At 44.3% G+C, this 20,535-nt stretch overlaps 1 protein-coding gene across 2 annotated transcripts in view; it reads right to left on the reverse strand.

Annotated features, from left to right (window-relative positions):
• Window positions 1-20,535, reverse strand: part of LOC116953033 (chloride intracellular channel protein 5-like) — a 79,856-nt gene that overhangs the window by 8,592 nt on the left and 50,729 nt on the right. For both annotated transcript variants that reach the window (XM_032972857.2, XM_032972858.2), the window contains exons 2-4: window positions 15,954-16,063; window positions 1,853-1,978; window positions 220-326 (exon numbers count right to left, since the gene is read on the reverse strand). In XM_032972857.2, the coding sequence (XP_032828748.2) occupies window positions 220-326; window positions 1,853-1,978; window positions 15,954-16,063 (343 nt within the window). The remainder of the gene's footprint in view (window positions 1-219; window positions 327-1,852; window positions 1,979-15,953; window positions 16,064-20,535) is intronic.

Below are 20,535 nucleotides of genomic sequence, written 5' to 3' on the forward strand. Positions count from 1 at the left end.
CTTCATGAAAAAAAAAACATTTAAATCCACGCAGCCTACTCAGCGTTACACACAGCGTACGGAGTGTCAGGCGTTAGGCACAGATCACCAAAACTACATGTAGTATAATAATATTTAGCCAGCGTTGTTTGATGGGTGCGCTGAGGTTCGTGAGAGTTGCGGCGCCAATGCACGCACAGGCGTTCACTCATCTGCGGATTTAGATGCTCCGTTACGTACTGTCATTGGCCTCCTTCTTGGCGTTTTTGATGTAGGCCGAGAACTTGGCAAAGACATCGTTTCCCGCCAGGTTCGACTCCCGATGCCTGGCCGCCAGCCGCACGTAACTGCAAGAGTAGCAATGCACCGCGCAGAGAGAGAGAGAGAGACAACGAGCAGACATCGGTGATGCAGTGCCCCTTCAACGATAATGGCATGAGCGAACTGGTACAATTACCGGCATTAAAAGGGCGCCCGATGATACCGTGGCATAACTCGGCAATGTCGCACTCTGCACTGCACACAGCGATGGATGCTTCACGTTTCTGCGCAGTGCCTTGAGACGCGGTGGCATTTAGACGCTCTGTGAATCCGCATTGTATTGTATCGAATCATTACAATGTTGTGTTGTAATATTGTATTGTGCTACAATATACATTATATTCTCGATTTGAAGCTTTCGTGACTGCAGGAATCCACACTCTTTGGGTCTTGCGATGAAACACAATGTAATGTAAAGGGTGGTCCAGATGTCTTGTGACCCCCCCCCCCCCCACCAATTAATTGACTCCTAAAATGTTTTCCCTTTGCATGTTCATTTCTTGATTTAAAGCTTTCATGACTGCAGTGATTCATATTCTTAGCTCTTTCGGTAAAGTCACGTTGAAGGGAAACAATAAAATAATAAAATGTATATAAAACAATAACAAAAATTCTCACGACGTTTCGACCATAACACAAACGGTCGTCATCAGGTGTGTCGGTTTGCATTAATTTATTTGTAAACGGTGTATTTATTTATTTATAAAAAACGTCAGCGCCACGCGCAGAGATTTGGCAGTTTATTTAGATGGACTAGTCCATCTATGTCCTTCTAAATAAACTGCCAAATCTCTGCGCATGGCGCTGACGGTTTTTTAAATAAATAAATAACCGTTCACAAATACATTAATTAATGCAAACCGACACACCTGATGACGACCGTTTATGTTATGGTCGAAACGTCGTGAGAATTTTTGTTATTGTTTTATATACATTTTATTATTTTATTGTTTCCCTTCAACGTGACTTTACCGAAAGAGCTAAGAATATGTTTATTTCTGTCTTAAATAAACCTTATTTTATACTTTCATAAGTATTACGTTTTACAGAATTAAAGGGGAGGGGGTCACAAAACATCTGAACCACCCTGTACAATGTGCATTGTATTTGTAACCTGTGTTGACAAAGTGCTGCGCAATTGTGTTATCAATTGATTCATTATTTATCTATGTTTCTATCAATATTAATGATTTAATATGTTCTTGTAACATTTGTTAAAGTAGCGTGTTTAAATATAACTGTTTTAGGGTGAAAAAGGTCAACTTCCGATCGTTTTGGAACACATTAAGCATTTAACACGGATTTCCTATATTCGATTAACAGTAATTTCAATTAACGATGATTTTACTGGAATCAATTAATATCGTTAACCGAGGGACCACTGTAAAATTGTATCTTAATACATTGCAATGTACAGTACAGTGCAACACAAAGCACCATACACCGTGTTGGAAGACACTATAATGCAATGTACGATATAGAATGTGCATTGTGTTGTATACACAATATCATGCTGGGGCACAGCATGTGCAAAGCCGCGACAAAGCTGTACTTTGGGGGTGAGAGCTGCTCCTCCAGGAACTCCTCAATCTTGTTGACGTCGGTCTTCACTTCGCCGTTGAACGTCAGGAATGGAGGGTGCGTGCCTGGGGCCAGGTTCTGCAGTTCCGGTGGCTTCCTGTGACAACATTCCCACAGGTAGGTGCGTCAGACTTTAGAACGAATGAACGCAAGGACGCCCCGGTAAACATGCGCCGCTGGGTCAGTGGTTGGTTGGCATGTGGCTGGGACCGTTGGAACTATGTTGGCCCAATGTTGTTCCAATGTTTCATGATTACTCGGACATTGTGACTCCTTGCCACGTGCATTCATATGTTTTTTTTTTTTTAAGAGAGAGTGGTAATTCATCAGCTTAATCCAGAGCGTAGTAGGCCAGGGGAAATTATGCATCAGATGAGAATGTGAGTTCTGTATCGATGTGCCAAAGACACCCACCAGGGTGGTACTTTTAGGAGGGAGTACAAACAACAAGTTTCATGATCCATCTTCACAAACTTTGAGTGACGTCCCTTGTTTGTGAGTTTTTTTTTCCCCAGACACTCCGATTTCCTCCGGTACACTGATTGACTGAAAGAGGACTTCATAAAACCATCCGATACAGTGTTCTCCTACAAAGTACACCTTGTGATACAGCAATGCTTCTCTCATTTAAACAAACTATAATTTCAGAGGCCTACGGCCGCCTTATTCTAGCTCCCGTGGAGGGCTTCTCGGCGCTACGCACCTCGCCCGTCGCCCCCACTGATGTCCTCTCCCCACCCCATGTGTGCAGATACTACTGACTAGTGTATGTGGGGTGTGTAGGCATATATAGTCAGTATATAGTAGATACTACTGACTAGTGTATGTAAGGTGTGTAGGCATATATATAGTCAGTAGATAGTAGATACTACTGACTAGTGTATGTAAGGTGTGTAGGCATATAGTCAGAAGATAGTAGATACTACTGACTAGTGTATGTAAGGTGTGTAGGCATATAGTCAGTATATAGTAGATACTACTGACTATTGTATGTAAGGTGTGTAGGCATATAGTCAGAAGATAGTAGATACTACTGACTAGTGTATATAAGGTGTGTAGGTATGTATATAGTCAGAAGATAGTAGATACTACTGACTATTGTATGTAAGGTGTGTAGGCATATAGTCAGAAGATAGTAGATACTACTGACTATTGTATGTAAGGTGTGTAGGCATATATATAGTCAGAAGATAGTAGATACTACTGACTAGTGTATGTAAGGTGTGTAGGGATGTATATAGTCAGAAGATAGTAGATACTACTGACTAGTGTATGTAAGGTGTGTAGGCATATAGTCAGAAGATAGTAGATACTACTGACTAGTGTATGTAAGGTGTGTAGGCATATAGTCAGAAGATAGTAGATACTACTGACTTGTATGTAAGGTGTGTAGGCATATAGTCAGAAGATAGTTGATACTACTGACTATTGTATGTAAGGTGTGTAGGCATATAGTCAGAAGATAGTAGATACTACTGACTAGTGTATGTAGGGTGTGTAGGCATATATAGTCAGAAGATAGTAGATACTACTGACTAGTGTATTTAAGGTGTGTAGGCATATAGTCAGAAGATAGTAGATACTACTGACTATTGTATGTAAGGTGTGTAGGCATGTATATAGTCATATATGCCTACATATACTATTTACTATTGTATGTAGGGCATGTAAGCATACAGTCAGTAGATTGTATGTAAGGTGTGTAGGCATGTATATAGTCATATATGCCTACATATACTATTTACTATTGTATGTAGGGCATGTAAGCATACAGTCAGTAGATAGTAGATATTGCTGACTATTGCATGTAGGGTGTGTAGGCATATAGTCAGTAGACAGTAGATATTACTGACTATTGAATGCAGGGTGTGTAGCCATATATGCCTACAGATACTGTTGACTATTGTATGTAGGGGGGTCCACTTTCTATAACTTTTTAATTCAGGCCTTCTGAAAGGCTCTTATAATTTAGTTGACGGGCAAACGGAACGCTGAGCTTTCAAAATCGATAAATTACCATGATTCATAATAGATTTTTGGGTCAGATCCTCGAACCGACACAGCCAATGAATAAAAAAATGTCACGTGAACACACGTGTCAGTTTATTACTGCTTCAGCACCACGGGTTTGTTGTGTAGGAGACCCATCGACAACGTTTAACAATTGTGGTGCAGACCTTTTCCTGGCAGTGACAGCCAGCATCGTCAGGCAGCTGTCAGAATACTGACAATGTCCTCCAGTCGCGGGGCTTAAATAGGTAGCGTGATGTCATCAATGTGCGCCCACACACGCATTTTACACGCGAAATCGGACTCAAATATCAATCGTGGACCAATTTGGTTTCGGAAGCCCGCGTTTTGAAAATAAATTACCACGTTCTCTTACTGTAACGTTCACATCAGGGTTTTAAAACGACTACGACACCATGTATGTATGTATGTTGAACTTCTTTCGCATTAAATCAAATCACAGCGACTGGGTTGCGCCCGGAATACCGGGGAGAAAACATAAACCCCACGCGGTGCGCACATCCGTACGCGCGAACTCGTGCGACGTGTGGTCAACAGGAGTAGATCGAGTGGTGTCGTAACCACGCCTGCCGACTAACCGCACAGGGGTCGGCAAAGGTGACGCTAGCGTTTCCTCAGGAAAGCGCACAACGCCCCCACAAATATGCTGCGAGCACAGTGGGGCACACACATCACCTCGAATACCAAATGCCACGGATGTTACTTTGATTCCAGGAAACTTATACGCCCACCACAGTCCACCCATCAAACCCTACACATACGTTTATAGACACAGCGTTTAAACGCGCACTTTTGTGCGGCCATTGTCAGTCCACTGCATGCACGTACGCACGTACATGCATGTTGAATTTATTTTGCACCGTACGAAACCAACTGTGCTCATCGGAGGTGGGACCTGTCGTAGGCAGCTATTTGACCTATCTGTTATATCGACTGCCAGCAGTTGAAACCAGGGTTCTTACCGCTCCCCACTGCCACACACATCTAAGATAGCTGCAGTTCACACTGCCAATGGAAAGTGAGCCTCCATTAAATGTCAGTCTTCTGTCAACACGGGCTCTTATGTTGCTGGTGTTTTCCATTCGCGACGCATGGGCCACCGTTACAAAATAGATTTTTCTGTGTTGACGATGGCGATTGCGTCAATCCATAATAAGCAGCCGTTTGTGCACGCAGCAATGAGCCTATAAAACACTACCCCCATCGCCCAAGTGGTAATGGGATCTATCTCAGTGTGTTTCAGATGAGAAACAATCAAAATGCAGTTTATTCTCCTTTAACGCAGTAGTTGCATTCCTGAAGAACACCGCATTATGGGAACATCGCGTGATAATTAAGAATATATAATGTAAGGTAAGGCAGAGCCCGCGATAACACGTGCGATGCGTACGCAGGCTGAACAAAGACTTGAGGCGCGTGAGTAGCATCTCGAAGCAGCATCCAGCAGTATCCCGCTGCCTTGCGTGATGCTACGCCGAGGCAGCCGTACAACCGCTTACTCCTACTCGCGCGATATATATCCAATTCACATCCGTGTTGTCAAAAATGTATTCACTAATACAGTAAAAGCTTGGATTGCGAGCATAATTCGTTCCGGAAACGTGTTTGTAATCCAAAGCACTCGTATATCAAATCACTCGTAGTATATCAGTTGTGATCACGTGACGCTCGGCAGTACAAAGCGTATATACGTGCTGCTCGTATTGCAAGACCCTCGCTCGTTTATGAAATTAATATTTATTTAAACATTTTGCTCGTCTTGCAAAACACTCGCGGACCAAGTTACTCGCAATCCAAGGTTTTACTGTAACTTTCCATCGCGTTATAAACCAATTCGCATTATGAAAACGCGGCGTTAGAGGAGAACAGACTGTACGTGTATCGCTTCCATAATACAATCTACCAACATCGTAAACACACCTATTGTACGATGCACTCTACAGGACTCTATCCTCATTCATAACAGTTTTTTTTAGACAGATTGCGGTAAGTAAAACATGTGTCATGCACCCTCCACCAGCCGACACAGCCCAATTAATGAAGTTTGTTACTTGAACAAACGTGGCCATGTTGTTACTGCGTCAGCACTCCCCAATGTGTCATGTTGCAGAGCAATCCACACACATTTAACAATTGTGTACAATGCCTCGCTGGTAGTTACAACCAGCATCGTTGCCAGAAATTATGAATTGCGATAAGGGGCCGTCCATAAATGACGTCACGCGATTTTGGACGATTATTTGAGCCCCCCCTCCTCGTCACACGGAGTCACAAAAAGTCAGACCCCCCACCCTCAAATATGACGTCACAAAGCTCTGCCCCCCCCCAAAACCATATTTCCATTTTGAAAATAAAATATGCTTCACTTCAAATCGCTTTAAACTATTGTCATTATAGTGCGTATTTAATGTGGCGCTGCACTCTGATGTTGTAGGAGAAAACAATTATTAAAAAGTCTATTTAATTAAGTAGAACGTGTTGTCTATATTTAAAGTTGAGCATTTTGATGTGACGTCACATTTCTCACCCCCCCCCCCCCACCTCTTCAGACATCGTCACAAATGTCTGACACCCCCCACCCCCCCCCCAGGTGCGTGACGTCATTTATGGACGGCCCCTTAGGGGTGGGGTTTAAGGCATGCAATTACTTATGCAATCCAACTCAAAACAAAAAAAATCAGTTAATGATTCGTACAATCGGTCGCGAAAGGCTAAGTGTTAAAACGAATATTCATATTATTAGCTCTTTCGGTAAAGTCACGTTGAAGGGAAACAATAAAATATATATAAAACAATAAAAAACAATAAAAAACGAACTTTCTTTTTTGGATCGTGTCTCCCTTCTTTCGTATATGGCACGAGCGAAACGTCAGTTTGGGAAACGAGCGATAGTTGAATGCTGGGTTTATTCGATCAATCCAAGGAGGGAGTAGAGGCTGTGTGGATGCCGCAATCATCTTCCTTTCATGGGTCCCCACGGAGATTCGGTATCCTTATTGCAAGGCAGCTTTGAATACCTCGGTAACCCAGTTACCGTAATTATTTTTTTTACATTTCCCACAGCTGTTTGCCACGCATTATATCATTATGAGATTGTATTTTTTTTTCTCTCTCTCTCTCCTTTTGCAAACGGCTGGATGAATAAGCAACCAATGAGGCTGATATTCATGCCCAGATGAGTTTATAGCCAGAAAACGTCTTCAGCTGATGTGTGTGGTGGCATTGCTCCAATGCCTCGGTTGCATGTTCATGGTTCACAGTGGCTCACTATATCACCTCCGATGAGCACGGTTGGCTACATACGGTGCGAAAGAAGTTCAACATACGTACACATGCTCAATGGTTGGTTCTGTAAGGCCAGGAAATCGATACTGTAATCTTTAAGAGTCCTGGAAAGACAGTTACACCCTGCAAGGGGCATATTATTATTATTATGTACATATTGTTTACTCAGGAAAGCCTCACCAAGTCTCATGCTCCGCAGTCACGCTCGGAGGGCCCGGACAAATTTCTGTCACAGGGGGTAACGCTTGCTCTGTGTGGTTCCAACTGAGAACGTTGCAGGTAATTTCTCTGCACTGAGATATTGGGCTGGAAACAGTTACATTGCATACCCTCCCTAGAGCTCGGTTCCCTTCATCCACTCTCCCTCTTTATGTCCCTAATAAACGAAAACACAGCTTTCTTGCATCTGTACCTAACCTTTTCCGGCACGACATTGTTTGAATTTTTTTGTTACGATGCGACGTTAAAGACCTCGTTTGTTGTGCAACGTTCCTTAAGGACCCCTGTAACTCGTTCTACGCAATATTGATGGTTTTAGTTTTTGTTGCTGCTGCTACTGCCGCTGTGCTCATGCACTTGAGGATCTAACGTAAAAAAAAATTGCCGGGACCATCCACGTAACCGTAAACTCAAACACTTCCGTTGGTAAGGACGTAGGCTTTGCTATCCAGTCGAGTTGATGCCTGTGATGACATTCGTGTCCCCCATGTTAATGCTGCGTGTTCATAGCCATCTTCCAAAAGGTGGCTCTCCATATTAATACATTATCTAGAAGATTTGTTTAAATCTAAATGTTAAGAATGTATGTGTAGTGACGTAAATGGAGTCACTGTGGTGTTTAGCGCCAGCTACTGTCACAAGAGTGGAACTGTGCATCTTGAATCTCTCTCTGGCACCAGAGTGGGTGTCGCATGCAAGCGGGCCCTTGGGGGCATAGTTCTGGTGAAAGGGAAATGGAAAGTAAGGACGTTACAGTCTGGGTGAACCCGAGAGGGCACGTGACCGGGACAGGGTAACGCGGGGGCACCAAAAGAGGGCTCGAGGGACACGTGATGCTTGGTGGAGAACCTTCTGGCAAGAGCCAGAAGGGGGCGTGGCCGAAGGCGGAGCGAGGCCACGCTCGGGAGCATAAAAGGGCGGTCCCGAGAGCGATCGCGGCTGTCTTCTGGAATCGACCCACCGGGCTACGTCTCCTCGATCTTCGGTCTTCGGGCGTCACGTTCGGCATCGTGGGTCAGGCAGTACGTTACTGGCCTGACCCGGTTATGTAGTTACCTTGTTGGGGTCTAGTTAACTGTCCTGGGGCGCTATGTAGTTACCCTGTTGGGGTCTAGTTAACTGTCCTGGGGCGCTATGTAGTTATCCTGTTGGGGTCTAGTTAACTGTCCTGGGGCGCTATGTAGTTACCCTGTTGGGGTCTAGTTAACTGTCCTGGGGCGCTATGTAGTTACCCTGTTGGGGTCTAGTTAACTGTCCTGGGGCGCTATGTAGTTACCCTGTTGGGGTCTAGTTAACTTTCATGGTGCGCTATGTAGTTACCCTGTTGGGGTCTAGTTAACTATCGTTGTGTGTTATGTAGTTACCCTGTTGGGGTCTAGTTAACTGTCCTGGGGCGCTATGTAGTTACCCTGTTGGGGTCTAGTTAACTGTCCTGGGGCGCTATGTAGTTACCCTGTTGGGGTCTAGTTAACTGTCCTGGGGCGCTATGTAGTTACCCTGTTGGGGTCTAGTTAACTGTCCTGGGGCGCTATGTAGTTACCCTGTTGGGGTCTAGTTAACTTTCATGGTGCGCTATGTAGTTACCCTGTTGGGGTCTAGTTAACTATCGTTGTGTGTTATGTAGTTACCCTGTTGGGGTCTAGTTAACTATCGTGTGTGTTATGTAGTTACCCTGTTGGGGTCTAGTTAACTATCGTGTGTTATGTAGTTACCCTGTAGGGGTCTAGTTAACTATCGTTGTGTGTTATGTGGTTACCCTGTTGGGTCTAGTTAACTATCGTTGTGTGTTATGTGGTTACCCTGTTGGGGTCTAGTTAACTATCGTTGTGTCTTGTAGTTACCCTGTTGGGGTCTAGTTAACTATCGTTGTGTTATGTAGTTACCCTGTTGGGGTCTAGTTAACTGTCGTTGTGTGTTATGTGGTTACCCTGTTGGGGTCTAGTTAACTATCGTTGTGTCTTGTAGTTACCCTGTTGGGGTCTAGTTAACAATCGTTGTGTGTCTTGTAGTTACCCTGTTGGGGTCTAGTTAACTATCGTTGTGTGTTATGTAGTTACCCTGTTGGGGTCTAGTTAACTGTCGTGTGTTATGTAGTTACCCTGTTGGGGTCTAGTTAACTATCGTTGTGTCTTGTAGTTACCCTGTTGGGGTCTAGTTAACTATCGTTGTGTGTTATGTGGTTACCCTGTTGGGGTCTATTTAACTGTCGTGTGTTATGTAGTTACCCTGTTGGGGTCTAGTTAACTATCGTTGTGTGTTATGTGGTTACCCTGTTGGGATCTAGTTAACTATCGTTGTGTCTTGTAGTTACCCTGTTGGGGTCTAGTTAACTATCATTGTGTTATGTAGTTACCCTGTTGGGGTCTAGTTAACTATCGTTGTGTGTTATGTAGTTACCCTGTTGGGGTCTAGTTAACTATCGTTGTGTGTTATGTGGTTACCCTGTTGGGGTCTAGTTAACTATCATTGTGTGTTATGTGGTTACCCTGTTGGGGTCTAGTTAACTATAGTTGTGTGTTATGTGGTTACCCTGTTGGGGTCTAGTTAACTATCGTTGTGTGTTATGTGGTTACCCTGTTGGGGTCTAGTTAACTGTCGTGTGTTATGTAGTTATCCTGTTGGGGTCTAGTTAACTATTGGTGTGTGTTATGTAGTTACCCTGTTGGGGTTGTAGAATAAACGTGTTGCCTCCAAGTTCAAGTGTGTGTCTCCGTTAAATACACTACATATGTATGTTGAACTTATTTCGCACTGTATGTAGCCTATCATGCTAAGCGTAGGTACTGGGGAAGGACAATAAACTAAATACAAAAAGCTGATATAAAGAAAAGAGTGTTCAATCTAGGTGATTTAAAAGTGCATAGCTCCAGTGGCTTCCTAATATCGGAACGAAGAGCGGTTCCGAACACACCTCTCTATTTCAACGCTGCGTGTTCATAATCACCTTCCAAAAGATGGCTCTCCATAAGCAATACACTGTTTTCCAGAAGATTTGTTTTAATCTTATTGTTCGGAATTATATTCTTGAATGTCCCTCTTTCCCCGTGTTGACGCTGCGTGAAGGTGGCGGCCTGCAGCGATGCCGTATTCCCCAGGTTCGTAAACATATATATTTTTTTAAATCACCCAAAACTTTAATTTTGATTTAAAGCTTTCGTGACTGCAGGGATTCATATTCATGGTTATTTTGGTAAAGTCACCACGTAGAATGGAAACAATAAAATAATAAAAATATAAAACAATAAAATTCTCACGACGTTTCGACTGCAACACAAGCAATCATCATCAGGTATGAAAACCACAGCAAGAAAATTGGAAAAAAGTGGCATTTTTTTATGTTAGCACCACGGAGAGCGATTTTGCAGTTATTCAGATGGACGAGTCCATCTATGTTCGGAAAAGAGGAGGGGGGAAACGAAAATAATGGATGTGGTCTGAAAGCCACCGTAAGCGTGAACAATCCATTAAGACCCGAAATGGTTTATCAAATCCTTCCAATGATTGCTAAGCCAGAATCCATCTTCTCGGTTGAAATTGTCTCTGTGTTTGTATATGTGCGTCTCACATCCCGTGGCGTCTTATAATCAGGAGCTCACGATTGTGGCGTATCACGGGGGGGGGGGGGGTCTTTATTGTCCACATCGCCGTAAACAACTGTGCGCTGAAACTGCCGGACTGCTGTCAGAATGGGACCGATGAGTCGGCAGTAGTGGCCCGTTGGCGAGCACGCTGAACGCGAGGCTATTGAGCTGCCCTTTGTGTGGTGTCACTCGGGAGGGGGGGGGGGGCGTCGAGAGAGTGGGGGCGGTCGCGGAGTGGAAATGCACAGAGGCAGCGACATTTCAAAAGGCGTCAGGGGCTGATCGTGCCACGCTGCAGGATTATGGAACGTTGGTGAATTCCGAGCAACCGCACGATGGGACCACGGATGCCGAAATGCACTAATTTACACGAACTTGTTATTGTAATTGTTGATTGAGGCAATAATTAATGCATTCCACAATGGGGGCCAACAAATGGCCGACCTCGCTCGGTTCATTTGTTTGGCTTAAACAAAACAAAACTCTGGATACCATCCCTTGTCATCTTTGTGATAATTGACAGTGATCATTAAATGAGGAATTTTTCAAGTAGGTCCACATTCATAAATCATCGCATGACCTAGTTCCCACTGCTGAATTATCGCACACCGTGTAACAATGGTCACAAATCAAGTGCCTCTCTCCGAAAACCAGGTCTCTTTAGGGCTCTGTAATGTAAAGAGTCCTCTGATAATTAATGACAGGCAACACTTAAAAAAAATTCCAACAGCCATTATTTAGTTTAACACGTAGGCTCTCGCATAAATATAAATGTGTCGTTAAACCCGCCAACACCCGACAAAGCCAATTAGTTAGGTTTGTCACGTGCACAACACATTCCAATTCGTTACTAGTTCAGCACTAACCGGTGTGTTGGAGAGCCAAGCCACAACATTTACAATCTGAGTACGACGTTTCGCCAGTAATTACAACTGAGGAACAGTAGCTCTACAGATCACTGGAATATAATCGACACAATTGCACAGCAATCGGCTAATAATGTAGTTAACAAGACTAACACTAGCCAAATTAACACATTTGCTAGACTGACTAACAAACAACTCTCAACTAAAAATGAACATTTCATAAACAAAACGGTTATCAACATGACTAACGTTGAATTATCCAGCGATATGGTTTCAGTCCTGTCCAAAGGTCTTAACTTTGCTGTTGGCCCATGTACAATCCCCGTCGATGAGATCATTGCTGAAGTGGAATCAGCAGTTAGACATCTCCCTCATAATCAAGCTGAGATGACGAGGCACGAGGTTGCCAAAGTGATTGAGAACAGCAAAGTGCCAAAAACAAATGTTAACTTCAGTGAAGCAAAAGCCTTAAGAGAATTGAGAGCAAATAAAGATATACAAATTATTGTTGCTGATAAGGGTCGATCGACTGTTGTGATGCCCCGTGAGGACTATGATAATAAAATCAAAGATTTACTCGATGAAGGTACCTACCTTAACATTAAACGAGACCCAACCAGCACCTTGGAACGTAAAACAACGACAATCATTGCCAAGTCATCAATTCCCAAGGAAGAGCAATACCTGGCCAAACCAAGGTCATCAAAACCACCAAGACTTCATGGGCTACCAAAAATTCACAAACCTGATGTCCCTTCAAGACCCATAGTTAGTACAATAGGCTCTGCCACGTACAAATTAGCACAATACGTAACGGATACAAATACAGCCCTACATCGTGTAGGACCTCTTCGTTCATCAAAAAACTCTGAACATCCCGTAAATATAATTAAAGATATTAAGCTTAACCCTAATCATATTCTCGTAAGTATTGATGTGACCTCTCTGTTCACGAGGCTGTTCACGAGGGTGCCGGTCAACGAGTCAATTAAATTACTCGACACTCTGGTAACGAACAAAGGTTTAGCCAAAGATATCCCAAGACTAGCTGAACACTGTCTACAGACCACCGACTTCTTGTGGCAAGGTGACTTCTATCAACAAAAGGAAGGAGCAGCAATGGGCTCTCTTTCGTCTCCTGTGATAGCGAATTTGTACACGGAAGATTTTAAAACAAAAGCAAAAGATTCAAGCACACTAAAACCCTCTGCTTGGTTTAGATATGTGGATGACACATTGGTGGTCTGGCCACACGGCAAAGATACACTGAACGCATTTCTAAATCATCTCAACTCGCAAAACCCATCCATCCAGTTCACCATGGAAGTGGAAGCTGACAGAACTCTACCATTTCTGGATAATCTGCTCGGACGGGGTCGAAATGGTAAAATAACACACAGTGGTTACCGAAAGAAAACGCATACTGACGCCTATCTGAATGCAGAGTCAAACCATCACCCAGCACAGAAAGCTGCTCTTATCAAGACGCGAATTCATCGAGCTAAGAAAGTGACAGATGGTGACAGTCTGAGAAATGAAACTAATCTTCTCAAAGAAGCGCTGCAAATGAACGGTTACAATGATGCACAAATCAATAGGGCATTGAATACCAAAACCAAATCAAATGACAAAGAGCATTGAAAAGTAATGAAAACGATCAAAATACCGCACATTGCGGGAGTAACTGATAAACTAGCCAGATGTTTGGAAAAACAAAACATCCGAGTCAGATTTGGCATACAATATACAATACAGAAATTAATATCTGGTACAACAGATTGATTACCGAAGCTATCAACAGAAGGTGTGTACATGATTAACTGTACGTGTGGAAAATGTTTTGTTGGGCAAACAGGACGAATGATCAGCACGAGACTAAAATAACAGAGAAATATTAAATTATCCCAAATACAACTGTCAGCAGTAGCAGAACACGCGTGCCACTCAATTGATTTTGATAATGTTGAAGTTCTGTGCAAAACTAGCTACTACTGGCCAAGACTAATTAAAGAATCTATTGAAATTTTTGAAAATACAAATTAATTTTAACCATTCGGATAGCTACCGCCTTAGTGCTGCGTGGAAGCGAATCATCAAATAATACATTATTTAAATGCATGCCTATAAAGGGCAGCGTCCTTCAATAGAGATTAATACACAATAGATAGGAAGGCCAAGATCAAAGCGTTCACATAATGCATCATGTGCGTTGACTAAGTAATCCCCCCGCCCCACACTTTGTGCAAGAGCGCAGAAGCGTGGTCACCACATCTACGCCTCTATATAAGGAACGAAACAGTAAAACTTCTCAACAAATCTGTCTGTCTCCTGATGAAGCTGGTTGTAATTACTGGCGAAACGTCGTACTCAGATTGTAAATGTTGTGGCTTGGCTCTCCAACACACCGGTGTGCTGTACTAGTGACGAATTGGCCACGTTCTGTTTACGTGACAACCCTTACTAGTTGGCTGTGTCGGGCGGTGGCGGGTTTTAACGACACATTTATATATTTACGCGATCTAACCCAAAAACCTCTATTATGTGTTGAGTTGGTTTGCTCTTTCGGAGGGCGGTTTTTGTTCAAAACAACTTGCCATTTGTACACTAAAATATTTCATATACCTATTAAAGCATATTTTAAATCATAAATAATTATCACAACCCTTTGCCAACCCACTGTTTGGGGAGGGCCTTCCCCACGATGTGTTTTTGGCCATACTTCGCCACGCTGGTTAAGCGTGGGCCGGTGAAGGCAGGGCAGCTCAGGAACAGCTCAGATATCACTCGCCACCGAGCATAGCTGTGGCTGGGAATTGCACTTCAGTTTTGCTGGGTTCATCGCACAGCGTGCGTTGGCAGTGTACCATCGCTCGAAATCCCTTTTCGACGAGATGCAATCTCCCTCGCATGGCAGCCAAGAGGGCTTGGATTCGATTCCGGACCCTGACTATGCCTGTATTTCTCCACAAATCTGGCTGTCCCCTGATGAAGCTAGTTGTAATTACTGGCGAAACGTCGTACTAAGATACTAAATGTTGTGGCTTTGCTCTCCGACACACCGGTGTGCTGTACGAGTAACGAATTGGCATGTTCTGTTTATGTGACAAACCTTACTAATTGGCTGTGGTGGCAGGTTTAACAACGCATATTTCCGCGATCTAACCCAAATAATGCTGTATTAAGGATGTATAATTGGAGTTTGCATGTTCTCTCCATGGTTGGTTGAATTGTTCTCCGGCTCCTCCGGTTTTCCCGGGCCGTGTTTAGAAACACGAGTTTAGATTATTTGGCGACTATACATTCCCGCGTGTGATGATAAGCCCCCTTCGATAAGCTATCCTGTTTGTTAGGTTGCCTTACCTGGTAAATGAAATCGTTTCGTTTAGTTGGTAACAAAATAAAGAAGCAGACAATACGCCTCCTTCAAATATCCGTGTCTCCACAAAACAAGAGAAGTATTTCTTAAACAATTCCCCAGCCGCACAGACTTCTGTAAGTGCATCATTTCAGCAGCATTGTTTCGAAACAAGCAATTTCGACGCATTGTGTCTCATCAGCAGTCAGGATCGCTTGAATCAATCAATGCTGGTGAACTGCCTGTTGCACAGGCCAGGATTCCCTCTCCTCCCTTTACGGTATGGGGTCCCAGTTTGACGCAAAATTATATACAGTAGTGATACATAGCTCAAAATAGTCATGAGCATCGCGGAGGAGAAATATAAATAACCAATAAATACACTATACATTATGAACCACCTCTACGGGGCAGCGGGTTTCCACATAACCGTTAGATCACGGCAGCTCTCTCGCCTGCTACAGCAGTTTTCCTGCTGTAATTGTCTCACCTGATGACGGTTGCTTGTGTTGCGATCGAAACGTCGTGCTCTATTATTTTCTACCTACGTGACTTTACCGAAATAACCAAAGAGTGTTGACTTAATCTTATAATTTATGAAGAGCGGCTGTGCGCCTTCAATGTATAGACCACCAATCATCACTGACCATCTGCGAAGTCTGTTGTCTAAAGACCACCGGAGCAACTGGTCTGCCAGTGCACGCTGTCCGCAGGCCCTCTCGACACGGTCAGTACCTTTTGATGTCCACTGTGGTGACGTTGAAGACGACACCCTTCAGCCAGAGGATCATGAAGAGGCGCTGAGAAAAAGGGCAATTTCCAATGCTCTCTCCATCGCTCCCTGCCTGCAAGACACAGAACCCACACAGTGGCCGTCTCAGTGTTGATGCTTTGGCATGCAAAAAATTCAGAGATTCGTCGAACAGCGGCGATTGTTTAAGCCAGGGGTCGGCAAACCAAAATAAGAAAAACCGTTTTCTTCAAGTTCAGTGAAAAAAAAAACCCCGAAATATTTAGAGAGCCGCAATGCATGCAAATAGAAGACAGTACTTGATGAGCAATGCCGAACCATATTTTTTGTGATCAATACTTAAAGAACAGCACACGCACAATGATTTTTAATGCCGCATTACAAGTCGTTGTTTGGGCTTTTAGACGTTCACCGTTGATCGAAAATAATTAGCTGTGTTTTTTTTACTTTGCAATTCTAATGTCATGGGCCACAAAGCGGTACTTAAAGAGCCGCAGTCGGCTTTCGGAGCCGCAAGATGCCGGCCCCTGTGGTCTAAGCTCAAGATCCGTGCCACAATCCGTCAGGGGCTTCGCCCACAGCAGCCCCTTTTAAATCGAGGCCTGAGGCCTATTTCTGCAATTTAGCCTTAAGATTTTATTCTGCCATCTTACGATTATTTTACTCTTTTATTCATGTTTCCTCGTACCTGTTAAGCCATCACGGTTTACTCCGTATTCTCGTACAGGGAAATTGAGTTTTCAGGTCCATACGGCGCACAGCCCTTTCAATACAGGGAAAAATATGTTTTGTTTTTGTAAACAAATTGTTTCTTCCTTGTGATGGGACTTTGTAGGTTGAACGTTGAGATTTATAAGGGTACGGGGTGACCAATGAGGTCTGAATTTGTCTGTAATAAGGTAGGCACTGATAAGGGGTTGAAATGTATATTTCCTTCTCGTTATGTATTTAATCATCATTATAATTGTTGTTTTCGTGAGTGTTTTTACGACATTCATCGTTGTAAATGTTTTTAGTGGCCTGGAACCGCGTGGCAAAAAAGGCACTCTATAAATAAAAGATTATTATTCTTGATTAAAGTTTAAAAGATGCGCTGATTTTGGGAGGTGTATGTCATGGGTTTAACGTGAGCCCTTGCAGTCAATAAATGCTGCTATTATTAGCAAAACGTAAAAAAAAAACTATTCCTGATCCGCGACCCTGAATCGTGACAATTCATGGCACTTGCAGAGCGTGCCAGGTGAAGCAATACACCACTCTTGCGTGTGATGGGTTTTCACTAGGACAGGCACATGAAGGAACTGCGACATATTAACCTTAAAATATAGTCGAGAATTACTGCGGAAAAGCAGAACAAACATTGCTATGAGAACACTGAACAGCCATTAACACGTGTAGATATATCATCGTCGTCATTATTTTTTTTGCCATCGTGAACATGTGCCAAGTGCTGTGTCCTGTGGTGTTTTAACTCAGGGTAACCCCATGAGTTCGCCACACGAAGGTCCAGACACAGTGACAGAGGGGGGTACATTAAAGTTAGTCTCAATCCACTGCTGGATGGAGGCCTTCCAAAGCCTCTCACAATCCTGCGATGCCACGGTCCATGAGTGCGGGCGCCTGCGCATGATCTCATTTCATCGCTCCGTCTCCCCATTCCACGTCGTCTCCCATTCCTTAGCTGCCACTTCGCTATTATTGATGACCATCGTCCATTCGATCGATAGTCCTGCCCAAGCCCACTTTACTTAAAGGTTTCTCTGCCTATCTCTCAGCGTAATTCCCAGCCTGCATTTCAACAACGTGATTTCCTGTGCACGCCTTTTAGATATTGTTCTATATTTCTCATTCATTACCACATTTTGAACCGAATAAAACCTTTTACCTGTGGTACACGATGGGAAAGGGAGTCAAGGAGTCGATCAGGAAGAAAGAAGGAAAGAGTGCGAGGCAAAAAGGGGAGGAGGGGGAGAAGGAATCAACACGTCCAAAATGTTGGGGATGAGAGGGTGATGATGAGAGGGGAGGGGCAGCCCTGTCACTGTACAAAACAGGCGCTCCTCCGTGCAGCTCACTTGCGTCTGCTCATTCATTCTCTCTCCATCTCGGAGAGGGGAGGGATTCAGAGTTGGGATGGCCACACACGGGAAGCTTGACCTGAGTTAGCTACATAGACGTCAACGCATCTTTTAGCTATTGTCGGTTATTCTCCAACCTGGCCGATAAACCCACCGTCAGCGACATCGCTGCTTTCGGCTGGCGCTGAGTGTTGCCATTTTCCATTGCAAGTCTCTCTGCGGACAACGGAACCGCATGCTGTCCAGTGACCCAAAAGTGACATCGCAGAGCCTCTCTCGGTGTCCCTCAAGAGGCTTTCGTGCGCAGCCAGTTGCACCTCTTTAGGCAGCACAGCGGCTTTTAATGCTCGATGCGTGCAAAGGACAAGGGAAAGAGGTCACCGCAGCCAACGCTGTTGAAGTCACCACAACTTGCAAGCGCTTCCCTCCTGTGAGTTGGATTATATACAGCTTATATGTTCCCCACAGTCATTAAGGTGAATGTGCATCCATCGCTGCAAATTACTTGCTCACTCCAGCACTGGCAGAAGGGCCTCCCCTACCCTTCCACGTTGGCCGGAGGTCTTGGAGGACCCCATATTTTACCCCACCACACGCGATGTGCCCCATTTACCCTGCTGGGTGTTGTCCAGACGCCGGGGGGGGGGGGGGGGGTGTGGATTTAACGTAATGTAGCACCGTTGTTTGAACTTGCCGTGCTGCCGGGAGATTGAATGGAACCCGGCGACCTCCGGATCGCAAGTCCAGTGGCGCTAACCGTTGCACTCACGGCAGCTGGGAGCGAGGACGCGCGTTCATCTCAGAGGTGAGAGCTGGGAATGTTTAAAACCTGGCTCTGTGGTCTCCACACGAGAGCTATAAGAGCCCGCTGAGCATCAAAGCCACAATCCTGAGTTTGATTTTCATTAACATCACCAGCAGGATTGCTGGGGGCTCAACTGACCTCGTGCCCCTTCGGTGGGGCATACTCAGAGTAACATTCATCGCAGGAAGCATTTGCCGAATTCAATTGTTCGACAATAAAGTGGGACCACAGATGGAGTTTGTTTTCCTGGCAAACACAACTCATAAGTGATGGAAAATAAGAATAGGTTTTACCAAATTCTGGCAATGAAACAATAAGCGTTAAGATGTTCAAACGTCAAATAAATACCTTTTTAAAGGCATTTAGTCTGCATGAACCATACATACTTGTAGCAAAACCAATTATTTGTCATCATTCTTGATGGGCCTCATAAGGCAACTCCCAGAAGGCCTTCAAGTATCGGAAGCAATCTGACCACCGTTATTACCCTTTAGTAAAAACCCTGCACCACAATGAATTCCATTTATAAGGCCCCCATACAAAACGCGCGATTCAAATCTTTCACACAGAGTGCCTCTTGTCACATTTTTAGTCGTCCGATCATTTTCTCATGTGCATCTGATGGACTTTTTACTATTGAAAGGAATACCCCTCCCCCACGCCCTCCCCCCCCCCCCCCCCCTATGAATGTGTTTCTCAATGAGAATACTTTTTTTTCTCCTTTAACATTTTCTTACTCCCAACCATTTATAAGCTCTGTATTTCCCAGTCTCATCTGACCAGTCAGTCATCTACTAAAACTGGAATACAGATAATATATCTATTTGAAATTGTGAAAAGGAAACTATAACAAAATCCTAAATCCCGCCGATGTCAACTCGTCACCGCCGCTTTACGTTAAGGGGCCGTCCATAAATGACGTCACGCGATTTTGGACGATTTTTGAACCCCCCCCCCATCGTCACACGGCGTCACAAAGAGTCAGACCCCCCCTCAAATATGACGTCACAAAGCTCTGCCCCCCCCCCCCCCAAAAATGCTTCAAATCACTTTAAACTATTGTCATTGTAGTGCGTATTTAATGTGCCGCTGCACTCTGATGTTGTAGGAGAAACCACTTATTAAAAAATCTATTTAATTAAGTAGAACGTGTTGTCTTTATTTATTTTAAATTGCGCATTTTCGTGTGACGTCACATTTCTCAAACTCCCCCCCCCCTTCGTCACAAATCTCTGACCCGCCCCCCCCCCCCACAGGTGCGTGACGTCATTTATGGACGGCCCCTAAAGAGTTAAAAGCCACGAATGGAGAGCGGCTTCCGATTTGAACGCGAGTGTGTGGAAAGGTGCACGCGTCTAATCTACACACAGCCCGCGCAAGCGATGGCCATTCCACGTGCCCATCACAGGAACCAGTTGCCCATCACAGGAACCAGTTGCCCATCACAGGAACCAGTTGCCCATCACAGGAACAACGTGCCCATCACAGGCACCAGTTGCCCATCACAGGAACCAGGTGCCCATCACAGGAACCAGTTGCCCATCACAGGAACCAGGTGCCCATCACAGGAACCAGTTGCCCATCACAGGAACCAGTTGCCCATCACAGGAACCAGTTGCCCATCACAGGAACAACGTGCCCATCACAGGCACCAGTTGCCCATCACAGGAACCAGGTGCCCAT

This window comes from Petromyzon marinus, chromosome 49, assembly GCF_048934315.1.
Source record: "Petromyzon marinus isolate PM22_M1 ecotype Great Lakes invasive population chromosome 49, UKy_Petmar_22M1.pri1.0, whole genome shotgun sequence".
Taxonomy (NCBI): domain Eukaryota; kingdom Metazoa; phylum Chordata; class Hyperoartia; order Petromyzontiformes; family Petromyzontidae; genus Petromyzon; species Petromyzon marinus.